Here is a 14,463-nt window from a genome sequence, read left to right on the forward strand (position 1 = left end):
GATTCAACAAAGGTGTTGCCATCCCCGACATCATGACGACTAGCCTCGTAAAGTGTGCCGACAAGTGGTGAAGTATTGGTGTTCATCGTTTTGTGTGCCAAGGAAAGAGTGTCGAAATAAAGGTTTGATCAAGAAGATAAAGAAGGCAAAGCAACGATGAAGTGCTGCTCGTTTGAATAGGGTTTGATATGTCGACGAATGTATGCATAATGCCCGAATAAAATAATAATAAAATATTATAAAAGGCTTAATACCCTAAGTCGAGGTTATACTCGATATCTCGATAAAATAAAAAGAAACATATAACAAATAAAAGAAAATAAAAGAAAAAGATATGTATATAAATGTATATGTGTGATTATATATATATATATGATTCTTTGTTATAAATATTATTTAAGTAATAATTAGTATTCTTAAAATAATAAAGAAAAGAAAGGAATACTCTTCTTAGAGAGGAAGAAACGTAAGGTTTAAATAAAATAAGGTTAACTATAGGTTAACTTATAAAAGAAATATACTTTAAACTAAAGGTTTAAAAGAAAGAAAATATTTTTTAACTAAAGGTTAAAAGTAAAAGAATATATAATCTAGGTAACGATTAGAAAGACTAAAGGTCTTAAGCCGGATGTATATCCGACTAACAAAAGGTTATACTCGTACTATAGGTGCGAGATAGCAACGGGAAAGACCCTCGGACGGTGTTTGAAGCCGATCCAAATCGAAAAGTTGAATACGCCCCAAACTTTACAAACTTGTTTTCAAACTAGCCAATGTGTTATGTGAAAAAGGGTTTACGTGAGACTATGTGTCTCTAAAACATTTATAAATGAAAAGTATAAACCTTGCCCTCAGGCTGTAGTATACGTTTGTTTGGATCCTTACATATGTGGTAAAATGCGGTGGGCACATCGCACCACACGTTGTTATAGTCACGCTCGCCTGCGGGAGTAATGACCATGTGTATACATACGGTACCCAAGTAATGCCGAACGCTACGGTGTTTGCTAGGGTGACCTTGTGTAGAGACTTGAGTTTATAAATTGTATTGTTTTAACTTGATTATTCCTAAGCCACGATGGGCCGGACCCAAGTTATGTCTCGATGGGTAATCAAGTAAAAGAAAATATTTTTAGCGTCAGCATATTCACCAGCATTCGTTGCTGACGTATTTTCTTACATTTTGCAGGTGACCAAAGTTAGTGCTTGAAGAACGAAGTGGTCAAGATATCTGATGGCTCGGATCTTTTTGTATAAACTTAAATATTAAAAATGATGGTTTGTAATTAAACACGTAATGCTTTTGTTATAACTTAAAACGGGTATTTTATAATCCCGTCTTTTGTAATATAAATATTATATATTAAATCCATATGACTTCCGCTTTAACACGTAACTCTGATTTATTTACAAATGTGGTACCAACTGTTGGATCATACGCCCAGGCCTATGATAGGGGTGTGACATAGGGATTAGTTTTGAAACTTTTCTTGGGTTTGGGATTTGTAGTATACCCGATTATCCAATAACATTGACTCATTTACCCGATTATATACTCGATGTACCCGACATAATTTTCTTTTATATACATATCTTTAAAATGGGAATCTATCTATCTTTAATATATATAAATGAAGCCTCCGTAAATTCTCTCAAGCCACCAGATTACTCGTCATGCATTTGACCCGAATTCACGGGTATGGTTCTCACCAACCCCAGATAACCCTTAAACGAGTTATAACATCTCATTATATTAAAATTAATCTCATCAAATATTTTACATGAAAATCCTATAAAATAGAGATATACTAAACATTGATATTTATTTTTTAAAAGATGTTAATTATAATTAAAAAACAATTTTATAGTAAAAAATACCAGTCATGGGTCTCACCAAAGCCATATAACTTTTAAATTTGGTTACCGTATCTCATTTATATGTTAAACCCTTTAATCATCAAATCCTAAATATATTATTAACTTTCTTACAACAAATAAAATTAAAAACCTATAAAATATATAAATATTAGAAACGAATAATTTAAAACAACCCCGTAACACGGGGGGATAAAAGCTAGTAATATATATAAACGAATCATTTAAAAGCTCTCTGGTTGCTCTCTACATTTTCTCAAGCCACCGGATTATTTTATTTGTAAATAGAGGTTTCTCATGCATTTGACCCGAATTCACGGGTATGAGTCTCACCAAACCCAGATAGTCTTTGAATGGGTTATAACATCTCCTTAGATTAAAAATTAATATCACCAAATATTTGTTGTGAAAATCCTATAAAATAGGGATATACTAAAAATTAATATTTGATTTTTTAAAAAAGTATTATTATAATAAAGAAACAATTTTATGGTAAAAAAAAATAAACGGGTCTTGGGTCTCACTAAACCCATATAACTTTTAAACCCGGTTATAACATCTCATTTATTTGTGAAATCTTTTATCATCAAACCATAAGTATACTATTATCTTTCATACAATAAATAAAATTAAAATTCAAAAAATATACAAATATTAGAAACAAATAATATAAACGAACCCCCGTTTATAAACAAAACTATTAAAAGCTTTCTGGTTGCTTCCTACATTCTCTCAAGTCACTATATTGCATTATTTGTAATTGGAGGTTTCTCATGCATTTGATCCAAATTCACGTGTAAGGGTCTCACCAAACCTAGATATTCCTTAAACAAGTTATAACATCTCATTAAATTACAAATTAATCTCACCAAATATTTGAAATTGAAATTCTTAATTAGGGATTTACTAAAAATCAATATATGATTTTTTAATAAAATATATTAGTTAAAATTAAGAAACAATTTCATAGTAAAAAAAATAAACAGGTTATGAGTCTCATCAAACCTATATAGCTTTTAAACCAGATTATAACATCTCATTTATTTGTGAAACTCTTTCATCAACAAATCCTAAGTATATTATTAAATTCGTTACAATAAAAAATATAAATTCAAAAAATATATATAAATATTAAAAACTAATAATATAAAAACCCTATAATACAAGGGGTAAAAGCTAGTATCTCATATAAATCTCGTGTTTTTCGTGTTCACATCTAAATATTTCTACAAGACTACAACTCCATAAAGTTCATGTTGATCGATGATAATCAAATATATTTATTAATTAATATATTTATTAATTAATTTTACAAACAAATAGCAGATTAATTAAAATATATATATATAAGGTACAAAAATCTTATTTTTTTACCAATTCAACAACAAAAACTATTTTAAATTGTCAAGGTACGCAAAACTATTGGCCTTTTTGGCTGGCGGGTATTTTGTTAAAATCAGAAACCTGATGGGTATCCCCGAAACCGGGAGGGTAATTACCCGATAAATACCTGACGACTTTGAGACGAGTTTGAATTTGGGGCGAATTTTAATAATTGGGTATGAGTTTTGAAATACCTAAATCCGACCCATTATCATTCTTAGATTAAATAAAATTTAACAATTTCATTTGGGTTGCAAACTTATAATGAACCAACGAACAGAAATGTGGTTGGTTTCATATACCCTCCACTGCTATAAGATTCTACCGATAAGATTTGGTCACTTCTAAGTTTATCCGTAACTACCCTTACCCTAAACCATCGTGATTAATGATGTCATCATTGCAACGTCCCAGGACCGAAAACGTTTAAGTTTTAGTGACTGAATAAGTGTCATTTTCACTTTTAAATATTTTATTTTTTACATATTAATTTCACAAACTTCTTTTTGGGTTTAATAATTGGATTTTACCAACATTGTTTATATCGTAACGAACGTAATCGATGCTGAAAAAATTGTGTCGATAAGCTGTCGTAACGCTTGGTTTTACCCGCCAGGGTTTTAACAACGTATGGGTTTTAATGCTCGAGTTAACCGATTAAACATCATTCTAAATATTTTTATATATAATCTTTTTATATGTTAATCATTGAGTTTATTTTTGGGTTTTATAATGGTACCGTTTGGTACCGAACGAAAATGAGTCGACTCGCAGTTGCAACGATCAGACTTTACCAACTCCTGTCTTTTACCGACCGAAGTTAAGTTTTTTTTATAATGCGTTATACGAGCGCCGCTATTGTTTTGGGTTTTTTTTTTTGTTTAAATATGTTAATTTGACGAATTTAATTTTTAGGTTTAGTTCCGGTACCGTAAAAACTTAGCCAATACCGACCGAAATCTTCGTGCAATACATGCGGTAAAATAGTGTCGTTACCATTACGACCTTTTTAATATGGTGAGTTTTCATTATAAGTTACACTAGCATCACTATCGTTTCCTGCATTGACATACTATTTTTTTTTTTTAACTTAGTGTCAGTATCTTAACGAACTTAACTCATGCCAACCGAATGCACATTAGCGCACCGCCACAACACGACAGGTACATAAACAAATCCCAAATGCCCCGGCGCAACGCACCGGGTAAAACACAGGTATGAATTGTATTAGTTTAAATTTGAAGTTATAACTTTATTTATATCTTTATGTGACTTTTAAGACGGATCCAACTACTAAACCTAAATAGAGGATTAGATAACCGGTCTTGTTAGGAATATATTGACGGTAAATTGTAATTTCATATGTATATAGCTTGTGTACAAATATTAAATATAACAAATGAGGTTATAGTAAAAGTCAATTGCAAAGGAAAAATGTAACGAAAGCAGTCAAAGGAAACAGGAAATAGGTGACAAATTCAGCATCATACACTACTGTTCATTAACAGTTCAAACCCAAAATGCAATAAACGAGTGCCACCATATATATAACTTTTACACACAAAACAAAAATATTTACAATCATAAAATTGTAAATCATTAAAATTATTATTTTAAACTAAAAGAGCAAACGTAGAAAGAACATCACACTAAACATCTTGAAAATGTTACCACCTCCTCCCATGTTTACACATCATGCTGGCAAATGTCATGTATATATAACAAATAAGTACTAGATACTGTCTGTTTAAATCATTAAAATTATTGGTTTCACGTGTAGATCCACCCAATTGTTCTCATCATGTTCGAACAGAAACAATTTTAGTACCAAAAGCATAGCTAGGATAATAGAGATACCGGATGCTTGAAACTAAAACGGATAAAACTTGAAAGAAACAATGGTAAAAGAAGAAGAATCACTGGCATGTGGCATTACTAAATCCTAAAATAATCAAACTTGTGGAATTCAGTCTGCGCATTGTGGTGGAGACGTGATGGGAATTCAGTCAGTATAGCTTCGGTTCGTTATAGTGCCGGTACAGTACGGCACGCGCTATAGCAACCAAAAGAGAATACCCAAAAATAAAGTCAAAATATGACCAAAAAGATGTCTATGAACGTTTAGTCTGTTGCGACGCCTCAATTTTGCATATTGAAACATAAGTAAAAAAAACATGTGGTGACAGCATATTCGGAAATCATGAACTAGTTACTTCCAATATAAAACCGTGTTAAGGGTCATATCTCAACTTATTATAATTGATTAAAACTTTAAAAAAATTATTTTATAATCAAATAAGAAAACTGAAATTTAAACCTGTGTCACTCAGGTGGAGAACAAGCAACCCAACCACTGGATCAACATGATTATTAGAATTGTCGTGGTGGTTGTGTTCATAGTGACCACTACAATTAATAATATATAAGAATATATGATATATAAATAAATAAATGCTATAAAAAAATTAAATATTTGATTAAATAGTATAAATTCTCTTAACAATTAAAATTATCATTTATTATCATTTAGTGAAATAGAATGCATTTACATCTGAACCAAAAAAAAATTGTGAGGTAAACCTTCTTGGAAGGGAACTTGTAAAGTAAAAATAAGATTAAGTGCGATTTATTTCTACTTAGGGGTGGAGAAAAGGACTAAAATGCCCCTCGGCCTCGTATGAAAGATACATGATTCGATTTATCAGAAAAATGGATAGGTTGGCTACAAGAACCGCGAAGGTTACATAATTTAAGCCTCAAGGCATGATATGTTACAGGATTAGTTTTGGTTTAAATGTGTAAGATTCCAAACTACAAGAACCGAAAGCGTAATTTACTCTTTATAATATGTACTTGTTTATGCACTAACATTCTGTTAAGAGAGATGAACAGAAAGAATGCATACAATTCAAATTTTAAAAAACAATGTGGTTCTTGGTAAGAATTTCATTAAAACTGATATAAAAGAGTTTGCATGTCAACCCAACCCGACATATTTTGACCTAAAAACTTATGTCCTGACCTGCTTGACCCGTTTTGACGCATTACACAATCCACATTTCCCTTTCATCTTGTCACCCATTAAACTAAAGCACACACCAAGTTACCAGCTCTGGCTCAATCAGTATCCAAATGTTTGTGAACATTCCTGCAACCAAAAAGGGCGAACAATCAAATCTTTTGCAAGTGACTGTACACTTGCTTACAATACAAATTCAAATTGGAAAATACAAGAGACCTATTTTAGTCTCATGAAACCTATCTTTAAATTGTTGAAGTCCGGATGATATTTATAATCTTATGAAACCTATTTTAAGAAGAGAACTGCAAGAATTGCATAAGCACTTGGGACTTACTGTTATAATCGTGCTACATAAAGCGGTTATCTAACCGCATAACCGCCTCCCCACCCCCCTCTCCCTCTCTCTCTCAATATACACGATATACATGTAGGCCTGTAAACGAACCGACCGTTCAGTGAACCGTTCATGAACAATTCGGCGGAAGTGTGTTTATTTAGTAAATGAACAAACATGAACAAAGACCTTTGTTTATTTAGTTAAAAGAACAAACATGAACACATGTCTCGTTCGCTCATTTATGTTCATGAACGTTTGCTCATCTAAATTCATTTGTAATTAGTTTCCATTTATTTCATTCGTTTACATTTATTAATATACTCATTAAATTTGTCCGGCCCATTGTAGTTTAGTGATTAGTCTAGTTTTAACTTTTAATATTTTTTTAGGCCCAACACTCATTGTTGTTCACATTTACTTTTTAATTGGCTTTAGCTCCGTTATGCATGTTCATCTATATTCAACTATGTTCGTTCGTTTACGTTTATGAACCATTCATTTATATTCTCAATGAACAAACATAAGCCCGTTAATTTTCTTAACGAACAAACAAGAACATGAAAACCCCGTTCGGTTAATTGTTCGTGTTTGATTTGTTTACAAGCTACATGCATACACAAAAACCCTGTTCGGTTAATTGTTCGTATTCGATTTGTTTACAAGCTTAAATGCACAGCTCTATAAATGATGCACTCCTTGTGTTTATGTGTGTGTGCCCGTGTGTATGCATGAAAGAGAGAGAACAGCCGATACAAAACAAAACTTTAGAGAACTAGACCGCATAGAAACCTGTACCTTTTGTTCTAATTGTTATACATAACTGGTTCTCTCTCTCTCACCAAATCTGACATGCACAATGTGCAAGTACTTGCACAGTTCTCTCCTTTAAACTGGTGGTGTCCTTACTAATACAGTTCTCTACTTATAATCCAGTTAAGCTGTAAGATAATATTGTAGGAGTATAGGCTCAAGACACTCAGTTTCCGCCAAAAAACAAACATAACTTTTACTGAAAGTTGTACTATTTTATGTAATTTTGGTAGTTGGTTGCTAGAATTATAAATTAATGCATAGCATGTAACTACTTTATAGATAAAAAAACATGATAAATATATTAAATGCTATATTATGAGCTACCCCACAACATGGTTTTACACTTTTACTTCTCTGCTTTTGACCTAAGTAAGAAATCAATATAAATGTCATTTACACCTTTCCACAGATCGCACATAGAGATGAGAAGTTATATTAATTACCTCTAAAATCTTTAATACAAAGAACCATCAGTGTTCTGCAGAACTTCCACTGGCACTGGCTACCTCATCTACGAAATAAATTGAAATTCAAATGATGATGTAAATATATGTAGCAAAATGCATATGCATATGCAAATCCATGTAAACAATAAGCAATTGAATGTGCTCTTTACATACCAATAGGCAAGCCATGAGAGACCAATCTGTCTATATTGTCAACACGCCTTTGTATGGACTTCAAAACTGAATTTAGAGACGATACTCGCTTTCTAACACCAGAAATTTTTGCAGCATGCTGCATAATGAAAGGTGAAGGTGCATCTGCTAGAAGCTGATCCAACTCTGCATAATCACAGTTACAATGTAATCAAATATTTCATAGACCAACACACATTCAAGAGTCAAGACACCATAAACCTCATATCAGAACAACACGCCACACAATCAATGAAGCTAATTTTTGTTCAAAAATGACGAGATTATAACCATTTTTAGCTTGCCAACACACGTGAACTTAAAAATACTAGTCCATCTTTCATAGAGCTAGAAGTTTACTATTAATTTTATACAATAATGAAAACACCATAAGGTATCGTGTGTTATTAATAACCTATTTATAGGAGTAACAATTAATTACAAAGGAAACCTAATCAAATAATATTTTCTAACCATGGTAAGTGTAACGATATAACAATAAACCCAGAGTGAAATATTTAGTACAACTCCACATCTACGGTGTAAGAAAAGAAATGAAAGTATATCTTGTGCTTATTTCCTTCATTCCAAATCCTTCCGAATTGGAGAGATTTGGAAGTAGAGGGTTTTTGACAGAGAGAGGATTTCCTTGGAACTCGGTAGTTAATCGAATCTTTCTTTTCCCTCCTTAACTCTCTTTCCATTCTTTTCTTTCGATTACTAAACTCGATAACACAGTGGTCGAGTCCAGATTTGCCAAACTGACATGATACACTGATGAACTTAACTGCTAGAAGTTTAGGTTATTGCATTACTAGTGACTTGGTTATAAAACAAACCTCAATTTCCACAAATTGGAACTTACTGATAATATAAGAACCTATATTATATTCCAATTTGCTATGAAATGAATTCAATCAACACCTAAATCATAACTCCACGAGAGAAGAGATTTAAACTTCCGAATTAACATCCTAAAATCAACTAAAAGGTAAATCACAATCAAAAGCCCTAACTGCTGCAGTAGATATAAAGTGTTACCGTTAGTGAGACGATCGATGGCGGAAGAAAGCTGATGTTGAGTTCGAGAAGTGTGTTGAGCTTGAGTTTCGAAATCCCTAATTATACTTGATACGGTGTAAGACAAACCCTTCGCCATTTGAGAAGACCTATTACTGTCATCGCTGCTGGTGGCTTCCTCCGCAAGAACATCGGCGGCGGCGTTAGAAGAATCGCCGGACATCTTTGGGGATGACGGTAGTTGGCAACGGAATGGTTTTTGTTAAAATGTTACCTGGCTACATGTAACAAATATGGTTTTTGAAGTTATAATAAGTGTGGTGTCCACGTATTATGAGGTTTATTTATTGGCTTAGCAAGTTACATGATTGCTGTTCAAAAAAAAAAAAAAAAGCTAAGTTGCCTAATTGTCCTCTTGAATTGCATTTGTCATCAAGATAAGTTGGACAACACTTCAACTCATCCCTCATTTAAAATACTTCCAACATTTTTACATCCACATTTTAGCCTTCACAAGGCATGCTTTCAGCGTGTTGCTAAGTTGATACTGTTAGAAGTTGCTTTTAGTTGTTAACTTTAGGAAAAGATGTTAACAATATAATATAGTATAATGCAAAATCAATAGTCTACAATAATTGTTTGCAGTGACGAACCCAAGATTTTATTACCAACGGCAACGAGGTCTCATTTCTTCAGTGTTCAGATTTTTCGAGCCAATCACAATTCAGGTCAAGTTGGGTGGGACGAGGAACATAATAAAAGAGAATACCATAATAAAAAGATATATGATCATTGTTTAGTAATAAAATACGCAAAATTAGATCTATTTCTTCATAACTAAAATCACCTGAATACAACTCGGCCACCTTAATAACTTTTGAACATCCGTGCATTCACTAAAATTATTGTTCGGGCTCAAGCTACCAATACACGTAACTAGAGGACGCGACGACCGGCGAGAGTCACAATGGCTAAAGGTTGTTTCGATTCGAGTTTGTATTAGAGACTGAATAAAGATGATTTATCTCCCTATTTAACTTTTTGTAATAGGCAAACACTCTTACAAATTAAGATAATAAGAGTATAACTTTGTTCCAAATTTTGGCTGTTTCATTTTCTAAAACAAAAGTCTTTTAAAGGAATTCAAAACAAGTTACGAAAGAAACTAAACATACACATACTGAGCAACCACCCACTAATCTACCAACTTGACATTCGCTAAAGAAAAATAAAGGGAAACAATTATAGCTATTTTGATAGTATGGGTCTCGTGACTTTTCCAATAGCATATTCTCATAGTTATTAAAAAAACTGAAAACAGAATAATGAATTTAATACAAGGGCGTCGAAAATGGGTAATACGTCATACATGGTTGCATTTTCCAACTAGCAAATCAAACATTCGAATGTTCATTTTCAAAATATCACTTTAGCATATTAGATGATATAAGATATACAATATAGATCATACCGTTTTATAAAACCTAAAACCGCTTATAACTGAACTTATCTAGCATGAACAACAAAATAACATTACCAATTTAGCATACCTCAAAGCCTGGTAAAAACCAACAACTTAAAGAACAAATCCTCCATCAATAACCTTAATAGCCGCATCCTTCAACCTGAATTAAGCTTGCAGTTATTTACCCAGTCAGATCCTCAAAATCATACTGCATAAAAAGCCTATCTACCGTACTCCTACCAATCACCTGCCTCGAATACAACTCTCTCAAAACCAAAGCCGCCAGCTCCTTCTCACCTTCATGTGCAATCCCTTCAACAATAATAGTATAAGTCGTCTCGTTAGGCATATACTCTTTCTCTATCATCATCTCATAAATCTCCAAAGACAAATCTGTCCTCTGAGACTTACAAAGGCCGAGTATTAACGCGTTCAAGTTATCAATATCCGCCCTACAATAACTCTCTTCAATGATCCCAAAAACCTCCATTGCTTCATGTAGCATACCCTCCAAACACAACCCTCTAATCAAAGACGAGTAAGTATACGAGTCCGGTGTAAAACCGTACCTTGTCATCTCGTAAAGAAGCTGAAAAGCAGGGAAAGTATTCCCCTTTCTACACAAACCCGATATCACATTCTTATAAAAATCATGATTCGACGAGTTCTGTTTACTGCTTAAACTATTAATAATTGAAAACGCTTCTTGAACCATACCCTTGTTACATAACCCTGCAATCGCATTATAAGTCCCCTCGTTCGGACTACAACCTCTATACGTCATCAAATTCAGACACTTCATTACCTCTTCCACTTTCTTCTCCTCACAAAGTTGCGCAATAATCGGATTATAAGTTGCAGCAATCGGTTTAAACTCTCCTTTCGTCATTTCATTAAGCACCTTAAGCGCATTATCAGTTCGACCATGAAAAGCCAAAGAACTTATCAATATATTATAAGTAACCAAAGATGGCGACAGCTGCTTATCCACCATTTCCGCCAAAAGCCCGTTAGCTTCATCCCACCGCCCCTCACGACACAAGCTTCTCAACAAAATATTATACGTCACCACGTTCGGCACAAACCCTTTCGACGGCAACTCCCTAAAGAACAAAAGCGCCTCGTTTACTCTATTCTCCTTACACAAACCCGTCAACAAAACATTATAACTCACCAAATTCGGCTCACCCCCTTTCGCCACAATATCATTCAAAAGCCTAACCGCTTCATCCGCGCCCCTTTCCTTATACGCCGCTTCCAGTATTATCGAATACGTAAAAGCGTTCGGCACCAAACCCTTCCCAACCAGCTAATCAACAAACTGCAACGTCTGATTCAAGTTCCCAAGCATACAAAGCCCTCTAACCAACGAATTATACGTAACGGTGTGCGTCGGGTAGCCGTGATCCTCCATCTTCTCAACGAGCTGCATTGCGTGGCCGACGTTGCCTCGTTTACACAACTGGCAACTCCGCCTGAATCGACTATCATTTCCATGACCCTGGTGGCCTTCCTAAGGCGTTTGGATTTGCACAAGTCGTAGAGTAACTGGGTGGCGTGGTAGACGTCTGGTGTGTGGCCTTTGGAGACCATGTACAGAAAGGCGTCGTTGATGCGGTAGTCTTTGGTTTTGGGGTGATCGCCAGTTGGGTAAGGTGAATACGGAGTCTTTGGAGGTTGGTGTGGAGGCTGAGACCTTGAGGAATCTGGTGGGTTTTGTGGGGAATTGCCATGGATGAGTTGGGGTTTAAGCGGAATTGAGCATTGGATTGAGGGTTTAGTGAAGAATGGCTGGGGTCGTGTCCACGAAGAAGAAGAAGAAGAAGAAGAAGATGATGATGGTGTTGAACATCTTATCGTTGGGAGGGTGAGACTTGTTGGTTACTTGGTTTCTCTTTTCTACACACGCACAAAAGAGTAATAATATTAAGTTTGTGCCTTTGGGTTTTATCTAAAACAAGTTTGCACCTCTCACTTTTTAAGTTACTCAATATTGGAGTCTGGTTGTGAACTTGTGATGGTTGTGCAAGTTATAGCAGAATTCAGAACGCTAAAGACACATATAATTAGAGAGGTGCATTGGGTCAAGTTTGGACGACCATACCAAATGAAAAGAAATTGAAGTGTGATATGAGGGTCGGACCATTTAGGTGTGGGTTGGTTCTAAGTTTTTTGGGTTTGACAGGTTATGATTAAATTATAACTTTCTGTTTGAGGTTGATACTACTAGCAACGCAATCAAGAGACTTGCAAAACGCATTTATCTTGCTTGGCTCCTGGACAAGGTCCAACACAATGTAATTGGTCCAAAAGAGCTTTTAACGTTTTACGGTTGCTGGATCCATAAGACAAAATGTTAAAACTAAGACCAACAAAAACTAAAAGATTGGGGAACATACATGCTTTTATAAGATTAATTTTGGACACAAAGTAGCATTATGATTATTAAGTAGGAAAAGCTCAAATGTAACAGTTAGAATTTTGTATCATTTATGAAAGAATTTTTTTACTATATCCTTTTACGTATATCATAACTACTTTTCAAAATCATGGTTATTTAAATCCATGTTTGATTTACTTAGTGCGACATTTTGTAGCAACAACCTATAATTTCTAAAAATCTAAAACATAGTGATCTATTGTGAGACTTTATCTTGATCTAGCTGCCGTTTAATATATCTAGCATCAACAACCTATATTTCCTAAGAGTTTGGAACACAACGATCCATCTTCGGACTTAATCTTGATCTGGCTCCCGTTTAATGCATCTAGCATGAAAGTATATGAATAACAACTTATTAGTATTGGTTCATGAGTATATATGATAACATGTGTGAACAAGCACATGTAAATCCAAAACATCAAATCACAACTCACCCTAACATATTATATGTCGATCGACGTATGGTACGTTGCTCCTCCGTTTTTACAGTATATAGTCACCGGTGTATGGTAGTAGCTCTGAAAGAATAGACTTAGGCATAACGTATATGCCCCACTTTCGGGTCATTTTGGTCACAATGTTTGAAAATTGTTAAAAATGAGTTTTAAGAAAACAAGAAAGCTAGTTTTTCTTAACCTTTGACTTAAATAAGTGTATCCATACATGCGATATTCATATGCCACTTTTGGTCTTCGTTTTTCTCCTTCACTGAATCAGTGACGAGCGGAAACTAACTCATTTTCCAGTGGCTTCCTTTGACCTATTGAGCTATTATTCATTTACGCTTTTGTACGTGTTGCGGGTTTATATAAAACTCTACCCTCAAGTCTCTATTGCTTAATATTTTCAATATCTTTGTTAATTTTGAATTCCGCCTTCAAAAACTTGGAACATAAAGTAGTGGAAGCGTGAAACAAATTGAACCTATGTTTTTGTTTTATGTTTAGGTTCTCTTTTATATATATATTTTTTAACAACGTTTGAAACTATACCCAATTATGTTTTTTTGAGACGAGATGTCCACCGTTCATTTTTTACGTTGTAAGCCTCACTTCACCCAAGAACACTGGGAAGAGAAAACTCATTAGTGTGAAAAAAACCCTCTTTGGGATTCGTTATGTTACCTCCTTATAGCTTATAACTCCTAGGTTATAAGTTACAAGGTGTTTGGAAAAGTAAGATTTTGTGAGTATATAAGTCATAAGTTACAACTTTATAATTTATAACTTATAACTTATATAAATTATAAGGAGGGAAGATAATAAATTCCAAACACCCAATTAAATCAGGTTTCAAATCTAAAAATTTTAAATTAAGATTTAAAGCCTTAACCGTCGGCTTGGTTAGGATTATTAAACCAAAGAAAGTTACTGGGATAAACATATGATGATGGTATTAAGAAAAATAGTGAGCCAGCTAGCTGCAGGTCTCCTTTCCATAAAAAGGCAAACTTTCAAACCCAAAATG

The 14,463-nt window shown here is 33.9% G+C and overlaps 1 protein-coding gene and 1 pseudogene across 1 annotated transcript; both read right to left on the reverse strand.

Moving 5' to 3' along the window:
• Positions 1-6,082: 6,082 nt before the first annotated feature.
• On the reverse strand, positions 6,083-9,311 carry LOC143598795 (uncharacterized). Its single transcript, XM_077076927.1, has 4 exons — positions 9,110-9,311; positions 8,051-8,215; positions 7,874-7,941; positions 6,083-6,406 (listed from the first exon to the last, which is right to left on the reverse strand). The coding sequence occupies exons 1-3, from the start codon at positions 9,309-9,311 to the stop codon at positions 7,901-7,903; spliced, it is 408 nt and encodes a 135-aa protein (XP_076933042.1). The 3' UTR covers positions 6,083-6,406; positions 7,874-7,900.
• Positions 9,312-10,355: 1,044 nt separating this feature from the next.
• On the reverse strand, positions 10,356-13,775 carry LOC143598796 (uncharacterized; annotated as a pseudogene).
• Positions 13,776-14,463: the final 688 nt, after the last annotated feature.

The sequence above is a fragment of the Bidens hawaiensis genome, unplaced genomic scaffold (genome assembly GCF_021521415.1).
Source record: "Bidens hawaiensis isolate Kalapana, Puna unplaced genomic scaffold, B.hawaiensis_p1.1 tig00050839_1, whole genome shotgun sequence".
Lineage (NCBI taxonomy): Eukaryota > Viridiplantae > Streptophyta > Magnoliopsida > Asterales > Asteraceae > Bidens > Bidens hawaiensis.